This window comes from Carassius auratus, chromosome 21, assembly GCF_003368295.1.
Source record: "Carassius auratus strain Wakin chromosome 21, ASM336829v1, whole genome shotgun sequence".
Lineage (NCBI taxonomy): Eukaryota > Metazoa > Chordata > Actinopteri > Cypriniformes > Cyprinidae > Carassius > Carassius auratus.
Window position 1 is genome coordinate 24,047,533 of NC_039263.1, and position 19,191 is coordinate 24,066,723.

Consider the following 19,191-nt stretch of genomic DNA (forward strand, 5'->3'; position numbering starts at 1 on the left):
GCTTCGCGGATCATTTGAATCAATTCGAGAGTTCGGGTTCGCGAATCATTTGAGTAAGTTCGGAGCGGGATCGCGAATCTGAATCAGTTCGGGAGTTCGTAGCGGGTTTGCGAATCATTTGAGTAAGTTCGGGAGTTCGGAGCGGGTTGGCGAATCATTGAGTCAATTTGGGGATCGCTAATCAATTGAGTCAGTTTGGGAGTTCAGAGCGGCTTCGCGGATCATTTGAATCAATTCGAGAGTTCGGGTTCGCAAATCATTTGAGTAAGTTCGGAGCGGGATCGCGAATCTGAATCAGTTCGGGAGTTCGTAGCGGGTTTGCGAATCATTTGAGTAAGTTCGGGAGTTCAAAGCGGGTTGGCGAATCATTTGAGTCAGTTTGGAGATCGCGAATCATTTGTATCAGTTCGGGAGTTCGGAGCTGGTTCGCGAATCATTTGAGTCAGTTTGGAAGTTTGAATGCAGTAATGCAGTAGCTCCTTCTAAGGGTATTTTTTCAAAATCCTTTTGCACATTTTATTTACGTTCAGTAGTTATTTCTAGCTCAAGCAAATCCACTAACTAATAAAAGGATTTATTATTAAGATTGCCTGTTGACTGCTGTATATAAAAGCCCTTCAATATAGTTGTTGTTACATCAGGGGATGAGGGGAGTTTCTTCAGGAAATATATATATATATTTTTTTTTGCTATAATGGAGTACCGGCACCTTGTGAAAACAGGACACATTGTGAAAAAAATTAAATTGGGCATGTTTAATTAATTAGGCACATAGTTTTTTGGTAAGTCTGATGGACATCTGTCTCAGCGATGTCTCATTTTAAAACTCCTTATCCAGTTAATCGTGGACCACTGGGAAACTCAATGAAAAAGATTGTCTATGTGAACATGCATAGAATTCTCAAGAACCAGTCTGTTTATATCCTACAGCTTTATCAAAATCAATACGCAGATTGAGTGCTTCAAGCATTTTGACATTTTATCTTGGTGCAACTGAAAAATCAAAGTTTCAAGAATTTCTCAAATATGAATTAATGTATAAATCAAGTTTTTTTTCTTCTGTTAAGTCAAACAGGCACTTTGATTTACTCAACAAAACCTTCAATCAGAATCAGTGGCACATATCAACGACACGAAAATGAATCCTGACAGTGACAAATTAGAAACACAAATGATCTTTAAGTTTCACTGTTCAAAATAAGATTCAAGTTGTCGTTCTGATCTTCATCCTCGACTTTATAAAAGGCAGACATGAATGCATCTGTGATATTTCAAGATAAAAGCAAATTAACTTTCCCCCCATTCATAATTAATAGATATCATTATAAAAATCGCTGACCGCCAGTGTTTCTACGAGCTCCACAATGTGCAAAGTCATTTAATTAAAAAGCTTCCCGTTTCATCTTCAACAGAAATGCCCTTGAGAACAAGGACTTCATCCGCTGGGCCAACATTAATAAAACAGTCTCCATTAGTGTATGAAACACCTGTGATTGAGTAAAAACATCCCCTGCGTTACAGTATTTATGGAGCGTGACCGCATTATTCAGTCTGACTCTGAGGAGCAACTCTGCGATTCCTCAGTGGAATAAAAGCACACAGAAGATAACCAGTTTGCTGTCTTTGAGTCTTTGTTTTTTCCGCTCGATCAAACATAGAAGTCCAGTCTTGCGGGAATGACCTTGCAGCCCTGCATGGAGAAGACACGCTCCTCTTTAGGGAAGTAGTTCAGGTCACGAGCCATGGTTTCAACCACTTCTTTATCTGGGGCATGACCCTTGGAGACCATCTCAGCCAAACCACACTGAATGACGTGCTTGTACTCCAGAGGAAGAAACGGCACGAAGAAATCCACCAGGTTCTTATCGATTAAGCTTGTGTGCCAGAATCCACCTGTTGAAAGAGAGAAGAATGATAATACAAATGTCTGGAGATCTTCATCACACTATAGTGAAACTAATGAACAAAATAACTTCATGCATAATAATGCTGCATTGTTGTGAAGGTTTACCGCTCCATATATTTAGCAAATGGGAAAGAGAAATGAGACGTACTGTTTTTGTTGTTGAAGACGGAGAGCGACAGTGCCACCTCCAGATCCTTCAGATTGATCTCCTCTCGTTCTTTACCCTCCTTCCAGAAATCCAGAGCCACCTCAACGATCTTCTCACCTCCAGAGTTGCTGCAAGAACAAGAACAAGTTACAGAGGCTTTTGGGATATATATATGCCACCTTTGGTTTTCAACTATTGAACATGGAGCCGTATAGAGATCCCCATTTCTCTGGGAGCGATCCATATAGAGCCTTCAAAATGAAGATTCTGAAAGAAAAGTTTCTTAGGGACCAGAACCTAAAAGAATATAGAAATATTTTTTCTATTTCTTGAGTTACAAGCACGGAAATGACAATAGGTACGATCTATGCAATTATTTGATAGAGCAAAAAAATAAATAAAAAAAAAGTTATAAATAAAAACAAGATACATTCACAGTTTCCCCAGTATCTTCATGTATTCCTCTTTTAAACAATACGTATCAGCTGAATGCACAATGTTTTTAACCACTCAGTATGTCAGAATGGGTCAAATTCAACATTTTGGACCAGGAGCTGCTTTGGGATCCACATATCTCTGGTATTGAACCATTTAGAGACTGCAATATAAAGATTCCAAACAAAAAGTTTCTTAGGAACCAGGACCTAAAAGAATATAGAATTTTCATTTACAGGTGTGCAAACATTTTGGGCTCTCAGACAGTATGTCCTATATTGTTTGGAGAGAGGGAAACAAGATATGTCTCTAGTTTCAACATTATGTGTTCTTTACAAATTCCTCTTTAAAATACAAAAAGTATCAGTTGAAAGCAAAGTTGGTTAGTTGGTCAATGAAATGGATACAATTTAACAATTTACCCTTGGAGCCGTATTGAATTCCCACTATCTCTGGAAATGACATACTTAAAGAAATATTAATTGAGAATCCAAATCTAAAAGGATATTAGAAGATCTTTAAAACTTCTTGAATTACAAGCACACTAATTTGGGGGTTGGGGTGTCAAAAAATAAAATGTATCTATTTTTGAACTGCCAACCCTGGCACTCAATGCAATAAAACCTAATAAAAGTAACATTTCACTAAAAGACATACTAATCTCTGGGTAAAAAAAAACATAATAATACTGTCATCTTTCTAAAGTCATTTTTATCCCTGTAAATTGGCTCTGAATCTCAGGTGACAATTGAAATTTTGGTTTTCATCACTATTCATGTTTGTCTTTCTTCAGGAATGATAGTAACAAAACCAAACATTTTACCTCGAGAAGTTTCAGAAATTTGGTTGATTTTAGATTTTGTTTGGTCAGTACTATCCCTGTCAGCAGCGAATGAAGCACACTACAGTATTCTGATGACTCTGACCTGAGGAAGATGAAGATGGCCTGTCTATAAGAGACTCCATTCAGGTTGTCATAGAAGTCCAGGTAAGGTTTAATACTGTCGATCAGCCCGGGATGCATTTTATCCATTTCATCAAAGATGAACATCGAACGAGGACAAATAGAAACATTTCCTCGTATCCACTCCTGTAAGTGTGTCTAAACACATGCAAACATACATTTCATACAGATATGATTATAAAATATTCAATTTAATCACCAAAGTGCATGCTTTGTGTTGGTGTAATGAAATATAATGTAATTTCCATGTATTTGCATTACCTTGTACTTGTCAATGTGAGCCTCGTGAGGAAAGTGTGCTGTCGCTGTAAACAGATGAACAAAGTTGCTCTTCATCCCTTTCTGGTAAATATTTTCCGCTATAAGCTGGCTCACGAAATTCTTCCCGGTCCCAGTCCAGCCGTGGAGGGACAGAACCAGCGGTTTCTTTGGGTTTTCGTTGTTCATGAAGCCTGTGACGGCTTTCAGGATGACCTGATGAGCGACATGCTGTCCGTACAGCTTCTTGTCGAGGTCATGCTTCAGTCCTGTGGATGAGACGACAGATTTACAACAAACAAATGATTTATACTTACATCTGCACTTAAATTAAGAAGTTATGCATGGGACAACAATGCAGTTATTATAGTTAATTGAAAGTAAAACCAAAAGCATTAGACACTTTTTGATTGCTTGACACTTTAAGTAGTCCAGACTAAAGTCAAATAACAATATTATAATACACTTTAAATACAGTAGTCCACAATTGAAGTGGATCAAAACCTTTTCTCAAAGTTGTGCCAAAACGAAAAGGCATTTTGGATTTAGGTTTTAGGACAACTTTGATAAAAGGTTTTGATCCACTTCAAGTGTTGAGTACTGTATAACTTTAATGAAAATATAAAAGTAAAACCTCATTCAATATTAATCAAGACCATAGTATTATCTCTCAGTTATGCAAAAATAAAACTAATTTACTAAGAAAAAAAAGAACAGCACACAATAAACAGTATTGTTTTTTACAGGTTCACAATCTGATCAAATTAAATTGATTCTGAATGAACAAATCATTGAGATTATAAGAGAAGTACCTTTGTTTAAAACAATCATTTGAAAGTAAACAATTTGACTGCAATATATATATTTAAAAAAAGTCAGCTACACATAACAATTAATTGTATTAAAAAGCTATTATAAAAATGAACAAAATCATAACAAACGAGAGAAAGAAACAAATGTGTAACTGTTACTAGAAGTGGATTTTTTGGCGCCTTCGACGGATATAATGCACAAAAACATCACCCACAAGATGAACTGCAAAACACATAGTGATCTATAAATCTTCACTGATCAAATATTCACCTGTTGCATTAAATTTGAGCCAGTTTTCATCACATGTTTCATATAAATAGTGATAGAGTTTCCTGCCCAGCACTGCAGCTCCTGTCCCCAGCAGCAGCGAGGTGGACACGGGCTCTATGGCCTCCACGATCAGCCCTGAGATCACGATTAAGTGCAGCACAGTTGTCCACGAGCGAGACGGTCGAACTTTCATTTTAAAAAATAAATCATCGATCGTTTTAATTGGAAACTCAAAGGGGGGAAAAAACAACAACGAAAGCTCCAACTCACAGCCCCGCCACTTCCTACTTTCGGAAGAGTGACGTCGAATGCGTGCGACGCTGGACGCAGGACGCATGCGCATAGGGTACATATGTTGATACATTTGGTCACTGGGTCTAGCATTGCCAAAATCAAAAATCAGTTGTGTATATATTATTAAATAAATTAAAAAATTTATATTATTTATAAAAAAAAAGAATGCTTGCGTTATAACACATGATAGGTAAAAAGTTATAGCCTGAATGCACTCTAAGTCGCTTTGGATAAAAATGCAAACATTATATTTAATTTTAATTTATAAAACATGCTTACATATTTTAGACACTATTTTACAAGTTATTTTTGGGTGATTCGTATATTATCATAAAGTCTGTAATTTAAGTTATTGTTTAACATTAATTACATTAAAATTAATTGCAAACAAGTACAACTCAATAAGCAGCACTTTGTATATGATACGACACAGCACTCAAACCGTAGATCCATTCTTGCGTTCTTACGCAATAAATAAAGACAAACCAGCTCTCGCAAACCTGTTTTGTTGTATGAGATCCACTCCGGTCTGCAGCACTCCTGGAAGTAATAGAGCAAGTGCTGATACCGGGCCAGGAATCCGGTGAGAGCCGCGGCCATCCCGACCGCGATGCTGGTGCTGATGGGCTCTATCCCCGCCGTGACCGACCAACTCCAGCAAACACAGCCAGCGACCAGCAGCCGACATGTCAACCGCATTCTGCTGCCTGTCGTGGTTCGGTAAATAATGACGAGCAACTTCCGTGAAGCGAATCAAAAGCGTTCCGTTCAGAATCAAACACGGAGTTCCACGCAGTGACGTCACGCGGATCAATACCGTTTTTTTTTTTACTTCAAAAAGACAATAGTCTGTACACCTACACATTCTCTCTTCATTGGTAAACACAGTGAAGGAAGAAACATTGTAAGCAAAACTGTACATGATATATCTAGTAAATAATTTTCTTGTTAAATATAAAAATGAATTAGATTTCAACTGTTTTTTCTGTAATGGTGACTGAAACTTTGTTTCATTTATTTTGGCATTGCTCTCATGTTAACAAATTAATTTTTTACGTTTTTATTTAGATTTATAATTGATAACATTGACCACACTTTTTATTTGTGCTTAGAATGTTTTATTTTGTTTTGCTAATGTCCCTTCAAATAAGTGGAAAGAGTACTACATTATAAATATAATTGATATATTTCATATTCCTAAGTGTAAGTACAGTAAAAAAAAATCTTTGTTTTTGGTTCTTGAGAAAAAATAACAAAAAGAAATTCAAATTTATAAGATAATTATTTATTTACATAATAAGAAAGCAGTTAAGACTGTCTCCATTTGTGAGTTTACATGTTTAGCCCACCCCTGGGTGTATGTTTATTTTGTATACAAATGTAGTATTTTGTATATATTTTGTATACATAGATTGTGTTATATGTATTTATGTGTATTATTGTAGTCCTAACTGTAATTTGTTTGTTTATTGAAATTGAATAAAATCAAATAAAAAGCTGTTGTGGTTATTTGAATTAGCCTATTTGATTAAATTATGAATTAAAGTTCTTGAATTTTTCCCTATTTGTTAATCAAAGCTACAAAGGGAGTAGGCTACCTAGTACCTACATAAAATATTTTTGATCTTCAAATATAAATTTGCTAATTTTCAATGCCTTGTAACTTCTGTTGTTAGAAATAAGTAATTTTTCTTCCTTCTTCCACTAACTGTAATTGTATTTTGCCTATATAGGCTATTTGATGATTCTTGTAACTTCCGTCAAAGGAATGTTGATAAGAGCAATCCCTGTTTGTTTAGTTCAGCTAATTAAAAGTCACCCAATGTTTAGTGAAGGGGAACATTATGCATTCAGCTTTTCTGATGGGCAGCATTAATTGTGAAAAACAAGAAGAAACATATTCACAAAATGTTTATTAAAATAAAGATTACAGCAAGGAATAAATTAGCTTTAAATCCTTTATAAAAATCTACTAGTAACTAGTCTTGAAGTAATGGCAGTCATTTATTTTTTATGTAGAAAAAACAATACATTTTGGGCTTATTTAAAGTTCTTTTATTTTTATCCCAGAATTAAATCACTCCGTTATTCTTGAAGATACGATTTTTATTACGAAAATCCTGATGTTTCATTATTTACACACATTTTGCACTCAACAAAAATAGTTTAAATCTCAATTGTCTTTTATTATTTCTGATAATAAAAGATAATATTCTGATAACTCTGATAATATTATTTCATCTCATTCATTTAAAGGGTAACCAAACCCCTGGTCAGAGCCTGACTCCACCCACTACCAATATTTGAAAAATGTTGAAAAGTGGGCAGAGCACAGCGGAGGTAGAGGGGACGAACCTAGGGCGGGGCATTTCCACCTCCAAAAAACAAACTCCAGCTCTAGGCGGGAACTCGAGGTCTTCCAGGCGAAGTGCATGCAACCACTGGTGCCTAATTTTCAAGTCTGCTGGAAAACTATGCAGTCCAGCAGTGCTGTTCCAACCAGCAACACACCTACGTACCATCCTGACCACTGTACTCAATACAGATAAATCTACTCCAACTTGAAGCTATCCTGATGCAATACTATGCTACTAACTAACTATGCTTCTAACAATACTAACGTTACACTAACAACTACACTAATTAACTACATAGGCTACACGAAATATTCTAAATAACTATATAAATGCTATGCTAAATAGATGCTATGATAGTTTATCCTGGTCGTTTTCAATACTCGCAATTCCAACTCCTGACTCACTAAAGTAATTTTGACGGGACAAGATGGTTTTATACTGCCAAGGGCATGGTAGCTCGTACCAAGGGGCGTGGTGAGCTGGAAGCTGCTTATGTCACCTGCCACCGCAACATCCAATGGGAAAAATCAACTGCAGTAGCCACCGTTCAACCTGAAGAGGGCAGCTCTCAGACGTTTTTACACCATATATTGTAGAATTAAAACACTTTATACTCAAATGTCAAAAAAGTTACTCGAATCAATGAACAGCACTAATAAAGCCCCATTCTTAAAGATCACTAACTAAAAAAAGTTGGTTTAGAGTTTAGTTACTCTTTAAATATAGAAGTCCAGTCTGCTGGAAATTACCTTGCAGCCCTGCACGGAGAAGATACGCTTCTCTTCCTTAGGGAAGTAGTTCAGGTCACGGGCCATCTTTACAACCACCTTTTTATTTTTGACATGACCCTTTCTGGCCATCTCAGCCAAACCACACTGAATGACGTGCTTGTACTCCAGAGGAAGGAACGGCACAAAGAAATCCACCAGGTTCTTATCGATTAAGCTTGTGTGCCAGAATCCACCTGTGGAAAGAGAGAAGAATGTGCAATGATAAAAGTAATTTTAACATAAAAAAATTTCCACAACTCACTAAACTGTACTTCAGAAAATGGATCTGGCTGTAACTATTGAAAACATCTGAACTGATGCTATCTTACGCAGTCACTGACTGTAATGCATGACTGTAGCTTTCGGCCAGGAGAAGATGTCATCAGGTGGTGTCCAACTTTCACGTGGTGTTAGGGTTAGGGTTAGGGTTAGTATGTGCGCCATTGTTCCCCTTCCTCCGCATAGCCTATACGATGGGTCCTCCCTCATACCCCATCTGTGGGGATTTGTTGGTGAAGGAAGGGTGTCGTACACTGAACAGAGCAGGAAGGAGATACGAAAGGGCTCCAGTCTCCAGATCTCAGGCCACGTTGTCTTACGCTTCTGCAGGTCCCACTTCGTCCAGGCACCTTGTACTCCAAGTTCGACGGCCCTAGACCTGCGCCTTCCTTCCTCCAGGTGTCGGACCTTGGCTTGAATCATGTCCCTCCTCTGCCTCGGGTCTGCTTTTCCCCACTGCTGGAAGTGGGTGGATCCGAATCCTTGCCTCTCTACACATGGGTTCCCGATGATGTCCTTTAGCTTCAATGCACTTTCGGCTTGCGCCACTGATGTGTCAGCCACCCACTTGCATCCTGATCTTGTGGTGACAAAAAGTGACTTCTGACTTTTTTTTTATCAGTGGAGTCTTGCTCATCACAAGCCGGCACTTTGCCACCTTGAACTCCTCCACCACTGATGATAGAGGCAGCTGTACCTGACCAGATCTGGTGTATAGCCCTAATGACATGAAGCTTTGTGGGATTCTGAGCCACTTGCGAAGATATTTGTTCACTTGCCTCTCCTTCCACTGCTGTCATAGGTACTTTGTAGATTGTCAGTAGTCACATAAGCCATGGTAGCAGGTCGTGCTGGAAGAGCCAGGCCTTGAACTTTCCTGGCAAACCTGACCCCTCGATCTTACTTAGCCATGCATCTGCCTGCTTCTTCGTCCTGGAATCATTGCATCTGTCGGTTAGGGAGGCGTCTTACCATTTCCCTTGGCACTTAATTGGGTTTTCCTCAATTGATGGTATCGTCTCGCCCTGTACTCGCTGCTGGAACTTGCTGGTCACTTTCCCATTTCTAATCACCATACTTCTTGATTTCCTTGGTTTAAATTTCATCCGAGCCCATGTTGCTCCAAAATCTGATTGAATGAGCCATGCCTTAAACTATAGTCATGTGACCAGTGTACTAATAATTTATTTATATAATGACAATTGTTATACGTCGCCTGGCAAACAATAGTAAGTCTAATAAATAACATCACTTGAAAAAATATATATATTTAATGTTAAATTAATTTATAATACAAATTTTTGTTTTATCATATTTCTGCTTTTGCCGCTTCATAAAAAAATTCTTTTAATTAAGTGTTTAGTGATTTTACAACATATTTTAAGGAATGCATTGTAATTTGTAGGCATGGCCAAAGAAAGCTTTTAGCTGTAGTAAAATCAGCTTACAGTGTTGTATGGATTATTGCTCTATTAATTATCAGTCCAAATGTTGTGACGATTCTCTGATCTACAGAAGAGAAAAGAGAGACACTTGACGTACTGCTTTTGTTGTTGAAGACGGAGAGGGAAAGTGCCATCTCTATATCCTTCAGCTGGATCTCCTCTCGTTCTCTACCATCCCTCCGGAAATCCAGAGCCACCTCAACGATCTTCTCACCCCCGGTGTTGCTTTAAAAACAAAACACCTGGCTTACAGAGGCTGTTTGGTTGAAAGTGACAAGTCAAATGTTTTCTGTGTCGATGACACTGACCTGAGGAAGATGAAGATGGCCTGTCTATAAGAGACTCCATTCAGGTTGTCATAGAAGTCCAGGTAAGGTTTAATACTGTCGATCAGCCCGGGATGCATTTTATCCATTTCATCAAAGATGAACATCGAACGAGGACAGATAGAAACATTCCCTCGTATCCACTCCACTAACTGCGTCTAAACACATGCAAATGTACAGATATGACAGTACAGGGGAAAAGATTAATATTTTAAAACTAGGGATGCACCGATACCACTTTTTCAAAAACTGGCTGATACCAATACTTTTGGTACTTTCCAATACTGAGTAACGAAACTGTATTTTCATTGCATATGAAACTTTTACCAAATACTGGGTATACAGTATTCAAAAGAATATGTTTAAATGTTAATTGACTTATAGTTAATTTAACAAATAGATATTTCCTTCAATTATTGTTGCACTTAATTATACCCCTTAAAATGTATTTTACAAAATTGTGTTACTTACTCCCCTGGTTTCACAGATAAGGCTTAAGCTTAGTCCCAGACTAAAACGTAATTCTGAGCTGTTTCATCTGAAATAAACTTGCATTGACTGATCTTAAAACATATCAGTGCAGATAATTAAGAAACATGTTCATTTAAAGCGCTCATATGATGTTGCTACAATAACATTGTTTTGTGTATTTGGTGTAATGAAATGTTTTTATGCGGTTTAAGGGAAAAAACAAAACAAAAAAACACGACATTATTTTCCACATACTGTACATTATTGTTTCTCCTCTAAGCCCTGCCTTTCTGAAACATATCGATTTTTACAAAGCTCATCGGTCTGAAAAGCGAGGTGTGCTGTGATTGGCCAGCTATCCAGTGCTATCCACTGATTGGCCGAATGCCTCAATCGTGTGACGGAAACGTTATGCCCCTCACCATACTGTATTCTGATGATTTGTGCTACACTGTCAGATTTTGTTACCTCGTATTGAAACAGATGGTAGCATAATTCGATAGCGAAAAGTGCTATCAATCACATTTTGCTTCCAGCTTGATATTAATAAGGTGTGTGTAAGATTATCATATTCAAAATATCAAAATTAATAGGAGTAACCAGATCAAGGTGTTTTTACACCATGATACCTGATTGGATGACGTCGTAGTGATTTTAGGTTTAGGGGTGGGGTTGGGTAAGGGGGATAATTTTGATTGCATGATTTAGAAACACCCAGCAGTTTGAAAACACCCACAAGGTGATAAACGCCCACTTTTGCTCTGCAGAGACCTAAGTCTCTCTTTTTTTTATGCAATTCGGTGATGACGTCACGTTGGGGAGAAGTGGAGGAAAGGTAGCCTCAGCCTAGTATTAGAACTATGGTGACTGACTGGGATGAGGAAGAGGTGGCAAGGCTTGTTTTTTTAGACTATGCTTTTATTGATTTTATATTGTTTTATTTTATTAAAGGATTCCTGCAAGCACTTTAATTTATCCCACTTTACTCATACTGCACAAAAAGTGGTTCAATAATATTGAATGTTACAGGGACTGATTATTACAAATGCGCATCCCACTGTGTTCTGGTTAAACAATTTTTATTAAATTAGTTATGCTAAGGTTTGCATATGGTGGTGTTCTTAATGACAGCTTTCCTTACAATATATACTATTCCTAAAATAAGAAATATCCCATTATTTCGTATTGCAACCCCTGTATCGTGATACATATCATATTGCCAGATTCTTGGCAATACACAGCCCTAATTTACAACACTGTTCAAGAACAGTTCAACCCAAATATTCAGATGTGTGCAGCACGTTTTATGGAAAATTGTTTCCTGATCCTGGGAGAGAAGACAATACTGTTGGCTAGCCTGACTATCAGTCTGCAAGTACGTTTGGATTTTATTGTTTTGTCTTTTCCTGTCAGCTTTCTGACAGGGAAATGCATCACAGTATGGCAAGGGGCATAACATTTCCATCACAAGCTTGAAGCATTTGGCCAATCACAATGCACTGGACATCTGGCCAATCAGAGAACACCTCACTTTTCAGACCGATGAGCTTAATCAAAATTGATGCCTTTTAGAAAGGTGGGCATACAGGAGCAACAATAATACAGTACGTGGAAAATAATGTTTTTTTTTCCTTAAACCGCGTAAACACATTACATTGCACCAAATACACAAGTTCTTTTTAGTAACATCATATGACCCCTTTAACATAGACAAGCAAAACGTGTAACTCGCGCGCACACAGAAGAATAAGAGAGACGCGCATTTCACACAGACTGCTAGTTTCACTTCCACTTCAAATAAGTTGTGTATGCTTGACGATTATAATAATTGTTGTTTACAGTGAATGTCCCTATATTTTTTTGTTTGTTTTATATTCACGATTTTTCAATGATTTGTGTGTGGAGAGTGACCATGTAATAGAAGGGCGCGTGCTCACTTGCTCTCTCTCTTCCCGTTCCTTCAAGTAGCTTATTTTTAGTAACTTGTGCATTGTTTTACTTTCTTGTTTTTGACATTTTCGACCGAACTACAGACGTGTTGTTCAGTTGTCTGCGCTTCTTTCTGAACACAGCCAAAGTTTATGTGCTTTGTGGTACAAGTCCAAAAAATAAATAAATAAAACATGTCATTTTCATGTATTTGCATATTTTCCATATAGGTTACTAACTGTACACATTACCTTGTACTTGTCAATGTGAGCCTCGTGAGGAAAGTGTGTTGTTGCTGTAAACAGATGAACGAAGTTGCTCTTCATCCCTTTCTGGTAAATATTTTCCGCTATAAGTTGGCTCACGTAGTTCTTCCCGGTCCCGGTCCATCCGTGGAGCGACAGAACCAGCGGTTTCTTTGGGTTTTTGTTGTTCATGAAGCCTGTGACGGCTTTCAGGATGACCTTAGCAACAATGTGTTGCCCAAAAAGCTTGTTTTTTAGGTCACACTTCAGTCCTATGGAAGAGAGGACAGATTTAAAGCAGTTATGTGTTGGCATGATTAGGATTGCCAAGTGCAAAGTTTCAAACAACAATCATTAAGTTAACAGCATTTCTCATAGTGACACATTCTGGCAATGTCTACTGGTAATAAAGATGCTATAAATACATCTAAAGTTAGGCTATATACATGTGTAAACTGCAGTGTACATGTGCAAAATAAACAATACATAAATTCATAATGCACTGGGGAAATACATTTAGGCTATTATTACCTTCATTTTTCTGCATTTAGTACCTGTATTAATATAGTCAAACAGTTGCTGGTGCCCATTGATTCCGTATTGAATTCAGTGAAAACCAACTGTTTTGTAGGTGAGTAAATGATTACAGTAATTTTATTACCTGTGCAGGAATTTTATTATAAAATTGTATCCTTTATTTTGTGCAACATGAAGTTTCAATCATATCCTCATTTACGTTTTTATTTTGTTTATTCATGTTGCAGATTTTGGTTTGTAGCTAGACTATATCAGAAAGCAGTAGTCTGATCAAATCCACATGAACTCTTTCTTTTACCAGTTTTATTGAGACTGGTCCAGCTCCCATAACAGACTTCCTTCCTCCAATAGAAATGCCAGTATGTTGCACCCAGAGCAGCAAGTCCTGCACCCACAAGTAAAAGGGTGACCTGAGGAGGCATTCGGTCCGTCATTTTCCTAAATAAGTCATCGATACAATCTTCCTCACTTCCTCGTCACACGATCTTCCTGGGGCGGTGGGTCGTTCAGGAACGATTCGTTCATTGAGCGAATCTTTAATATGACTCGGAACGAACGAATCGTCTCGTATGGAGTTAGAATTGTGTCTTTATTACATGCAAGAAAATAAAAGATCTGAGAGAAAAAAAAAAGTTTGAGAGAAAAAGTTATCACACTGATAGCAAAAAAACATTTCATGAGAGAAAAAAGAATATTTGAGAGAAAAAGTTTTCATGCCAATAGCAAAAAATAATAATATTTGAGAATAAAAAAAGTTTTGAGAGAAAGTATTTTCTCATAGAACATAAAAAAAATACATTTGAAATTTTTTTAATTATTTCTGAGAAAAAAAAATCTCTCTCAAAATACTTTGAAAAAAACTCTCAAATATATATTTTTTGCTATCAGTGTGAAAATATTTTCTCTAAAAAAAAAAAAGTGTTTCTCTCGAAACGCTTTTCTTTGCTCTTGATGCAATTTCTTGCTCTCGTGTCAGGATTTTTCTTTCACTGTGAGAATTGTGTCATGGGCGGGGCCACGTTCCTATTGGCCAGTCGGGTGAGCATCGTCTTGTCTTGGGAGTCGAACTGAATCATTACACCATTGTTCGGTTCACCTGCATAGATGCCGCCTCTGCCTTATGCCTAGTTAAGTTGAGCACGGACACTCCAATGTTTGGGTAAGATGATGACACACAGCTGGCTGAGCAAGTTCAGTATCACTGAAGATTAAACATTAAAAAATAGCACTCATATTCATGAATTTATGTGTATTATATTATTTGCTTGCTAATCGCCAGTGCTTTAAGTGGCCCAAAAGAGGTGCCGGTGTCCTGACATTTTATCCTACCCCGTCAGATTTTCCTACCCGGGTTTACTGCGCACGCGCACATCAATATCGCGTCCTTTGTCTCATGCTAAACAACGATATTTAATGTATCTGCATTACTGTAAGGGTAGGTTTAGGGCTGGAGTAGGTGTAGACTTTAATAAAAACGCTATCTAATTGGTAGAAAGTAATATTTATTGTTGGATTCCTGTAACTGTATCCCTTTTAGCTACAACCGCGAATATAACACATAATTACTGTATTTGCAGTACTGTAAGGGTATGATTAGGGTTGTGGTAGGTGTAGACGTTAATAAACCATAACTTTACAGTAGAATTTTCATTGTGGAATTGTACTACCCACTGTTTTGGTGGGAGGTAGGAAAATCTGACAGCGTAGGACAAATCGACAGAACACCGGTACTCTATTATAGCATATATATATATATATATATATATATATATATATATATATATATATATATATATATATGTTTTTTTTATGACTCCCCTCATCCCCATTGTAAAAAGAAAAAAACATAAAAAAACAATGACAGTTGTAACAGTGCATAAATCAGACCTTAACTCTAATGAGCTTAAACTTATTTTTGTTCACAGTGCCCGAACTGTCAATCACTCCTGTACGCGTGCATCACTGACTGTCCTCATCGCAGCTGCAGCAACTTGCGCTCTCTTCATCAAGCTTTAAAACAAAAAGGGGACAAAACGGTCGTATCGTCTTCGTGCATATGGATTAATTAGATAAATAAATAAATAAATTCGTGCCTAGCCGCCTACGGTATTTTTCTTTAGAACTTAGAGAAAAGATGCTGCAGCCAATGAGCAGCCGGCGGGGGCTGGTTGCAGGACGACTCAACCTCCGCAGACAGTTTTTAATGTTTATCAGACAATAACTACTCAATATTTTGCTTTAGTATAATTTTCGGGACAATTAGGGCCAGATTCGGGATTCTGGACAACAGTTTAGATTTCGGGACTGTCCCGAATTTTTCGGGATGTCTGGTCACCCTTCCTGAAAGAGCTGCTGCATTACTTCATTAGCTTGCGTCTGCCCTGCAAAAATATCACACAGACTTGGTAAAGAGTCAGCAAGCGTGTCATCAGATTCTGACCGTGCTATTCTTATAATAATCGGAGTCTGAAGCTAGGAGAGCATAGGTGTTGTTCACTGACTTTGAATATCACTAACCTGAGCGAGCGCGTAACACACGTTTTCTCCGGCCACGCTGAGTTGTAATTGACAGCGGGAAAAGCGACGCAATCGCATGCGTTTACCAATAGTGAAACTCATGGGTTTATGGGTAATGTAGTCTCCGCTCTCGGTGATACGAATTAGGAAGCTTGCATTGTGAAGGGCGCTCTGAAAAGCGGCAGCGCAGGTAAAAGATTAAAGCCTCTATTGAAACAGATGTCCAAATGAGCGTACCGGTACGCTAAAAGCACGTTGGGCGCACAGAGAGGTGGTGGTACGCTCAAGAGCTATATTTGGAAGTGGCCGTACGGAGTACCGGTGTGTACCGGCCAACTTAAAGCACTGCTAATCGCTAGTTAAGCTAACCAGCCATCATGCTAGGTAAACTTGCACACTCACCTGGCTTATACTATGTTTAAATCAAATGCCAAATTAATGTTTTGATTTAGATAGTTTCACGCCTTATTTAGTGAGTAGTTTCTACCTTTGCACTTGCTAGCCTCAAAGCACCTGAAGAGTAACTGCTTGTTCATACAACCTCCCGTACAACTTTCAACTAACGTTAGTATGCATGGAAGGTGGCAACCCTACAACTAGCTAACGTTAGACAGTGATTGATATACCGTTTGAAAGATTTAAAAGAAAAAACAGTACAGGCACAAACATATTTGTGGGTTGCTAATGTAAGAGTTAGTCCTAGACCTGCAATTTACCTTGTCAGCTCTAGACCTCGGCTAGATGGTAAAAAATATTTAGAATAAGCCCCGTGTAGCTGAGTTTGCGAGCTATACATGCAGTGTAGCTAAACATGTAGTGCAACAACCATACAAAGACTATTTTAAACAAAACTAGGTGGGACACTTTCAAACGGTATATCAATCACTGCTCACTACTCACTAAATAAGGCGTGAAACTATCTAAATCAAAACATTAATTTGGCATTTGATTTAAACATAGTATAAGCCAGGTGAGTTTGCAAGTTTACCTAGCATGATGGCTGGTTAGCTTTACTAGCGATTAGCAGTGCTTTAAGTGGGCCAGTGTTCTGTCGATTTGTCCTACGCTGTCAGATTTTCCTACCTCCCACCAAAACAGTGGGTAGTACAATTCCAAAACGAAAATTTTACTGTAAAGTTATGGTTTATTAACGTCTACACCTACCACAACCCTAATCATACCCTTACAGTACTGCAAATACAGTAATTATGTGTTATATTCGCGGTTGTAGCTAGAAGGGATACAGTTGCAGGAAACCAACAATAAATATTATTTTCTACCAATTAGATTGCGTTTTTATTAAAGTCTACAACTACCCCAGCCCTAAAACTACCCTTACAGTAATGCAGATACATTAAATATCGTTGTTTAGCATGAGACAAAGGACGCGATATTGATGTGCGCGTGCGCAGTAAACCCGCGTAGGAAAATCTGACAGGGTAGGATAAAATGTCAGGACACCGGTATACACACTGGTACTCCGTACCGCCACTTCCAAATATAGCTCTTGAGCGTACCACCACCTCTCTGTGCGCCCAACGTGCTTTTAGCGTACCGGTACGCTCATTTGGACATCTGTTTCAATAGAGGCTTTAATCTTTTGCCTGCGCTGCCGCTTTTCAGAGCGCCCTTCACAATGCAAGCTTCATAATTCGTCTCACCGAGAGAGCGTAGACTACATTACCCATAAACCCATGAGTTTCACTATTGGTAAACGCATGCGATTGCGTCGCTTTTCCCGCTGTCAATTACAACTCAACGTGGCCGGAAAAAACGTGTGATACGCGCTCGCTCAGGTCTGTGATATTCAAAGTCAGTGAACAACACCTATGCTCTCCTAGCTTCAGACTCCGATTATTATAAGAATAGCACGGTCAGAATCTGATGACACGCTTGCTGACTCTTTACCAAGTCTATGTGATATTTTTGCAGGGCAGACGCAAGCTAATGAAGTAATGCAGCAGCTCTTTCAGGAAGGGTGACCAGACATCCCGAAAAATTCGGGACAGTCCCGAAATCTAAACTGTTGTCCAGAATCCCGAATCTGGCCCTAATTGTCCCGAAAATTATACTAAAGCAAAATATTGAGTAGTTATTGTCTGATAAACATTAAAAACTGTCTGCGGAGGTTGAGTCGTCCTGCAACCAGCCCCCGCCGGCTGCTCATTGGCTGCAGCATCTTTTCTCTAAGTTCTAAAGAAAAATACCGTAGCCGGCTAGGCACGAATTTATTTATTTATTCATCTAATTAATCCATATGCACGAAGACGATACGACCGTTTTGTCCCCTTTTTGTTTTAAAGCTTGATGAAGAGAGCGCAAGTTGCTGCAGCTGCGATGAGGACAGTCAGTGATGCACGCGTACAGGAGTGATTGACAGTTCGGGCACTGTGAACAAAAATAAGTTTAAGCTCATTAGAGTTAAGGTCTGATTTATGCACTGTTACAACTGTCATTGTTTTTTTATGTTTTTTTCTTTTTACAATGGGGATGAGGGGAGTCATAAAAAAAAATATATATATATATATATATATATATATATATATATATATATATATATATATATATATATATATATATATATATATATATATATATGCTATAATAGAGTACCGGCACCTCTTTTGGGCCACTTGAAGCACTGGCGATTAGCAAGCAAATAATATAATACACATAAATTCATGAATATGAGTGCTATTTTTTAATGTTTAATCTTCAGTGATACTGAACTTGCTCAGCCAGCTGTGTGTCATCATCTTACCCAAACATTGGAGTGTCCGTGCTCAACTTAACTAGGCATAAGGCAGAGGCGGCATCTATGCAGGTGAACCGAACAATGGTGTAATGATTCAGTTCGACTCCCAAGACAAGACGATGCTCACCCGACTGGCCAATAGGAACGTGGCCCCGCCCATGACACAATTCTCACAGTGAAAGAAAAATCCTGACACGAGAGCAAGAAATTGCATCAAGAGCAAAGAAAAGCGTTTCGAGAGAAACACTTTTTTTTTTTTAGAGAAAATATTTTCACACTGATAGCAAAAAATATATATTTGAGAGTTTTTTTTTCAAAGTATTTTGAGAGATTTTTTTTCTCAGAAATAATTAAAAAAATTTCAAATGTATATTTTTTTTATGTTCTATGAGAAAATACTTTCTCTCAAAACTTTTTTTAGTCTCAAATATTATTATTTTTTGCTATTGGCATGAAAACTTTTTCTCTCAAA

The 19,191-nt window shown here is 37.9% G+C and overlaps 2 protein-coding genes across 3 annotated transcripts; both read right to left on the minus strand.

The window, feature by feature from the left end:
- Positions 1-735: 735 nt before the first annotated feature.
- On the minus strand, positions 736-5,787 carry LOC113039045 (torsin-1A-like). Of its 2 annotated transcripts, none has more exons than XM_026196917.1 (5): positions 5,589-5,787; positions 3,715-3,980; positions 3,416-3,591; positions 2,055-2,182; positions 736-1,893 (listed from the first exon to the last, which is right to left on the minus strand). In XM_026196917.1, exons 1-5 carry the CDS (start codon positions 5,785-5,787, stop codon positions 1,649-1,651), a joined length of 1,014 nt encoding a protein of 337 aa, XP_026052702.1. In that variant the 3' UTR covers positions 736-1,648. The 2 variants fall into 2 exon arrangements, with proteins under 2 accessions (XP_026052702.1, XP_026052703.1); XM_026196918.1 differs by lacking the exon at positions 5,589-5,787 and adding an exon at positions 4,795-5,100.
- Positions 5,788-8,043: 2,256 nt separating this feature from the next.
- LOC113039047 (torsin-1A-like) lies at positions 8,044-13,964 on the minus strand. The gene is made up of 5 exons (XM_026196919.1): positions 13,746-13,964; positions 12,917-13,182; positions 10,248-10,423; positions 10,037-10,164; positions 8,044-8,409 (listed from the first exon to the last, which is right to left on the minus strand). Exons 1-5 carry the CDS (start codon positions 13,879-13,881, stop codon positions 8,162-8,164), a joined length of 954 nt encoding a protein of 317 aa, XP_026052704.1. The 5' UTR covers positions 13,882-13,964; the 3' UTR covers positions 8,044-8,161.
- Positions 13,965-19,191: the final 5,227 nt, after the last annotated feature.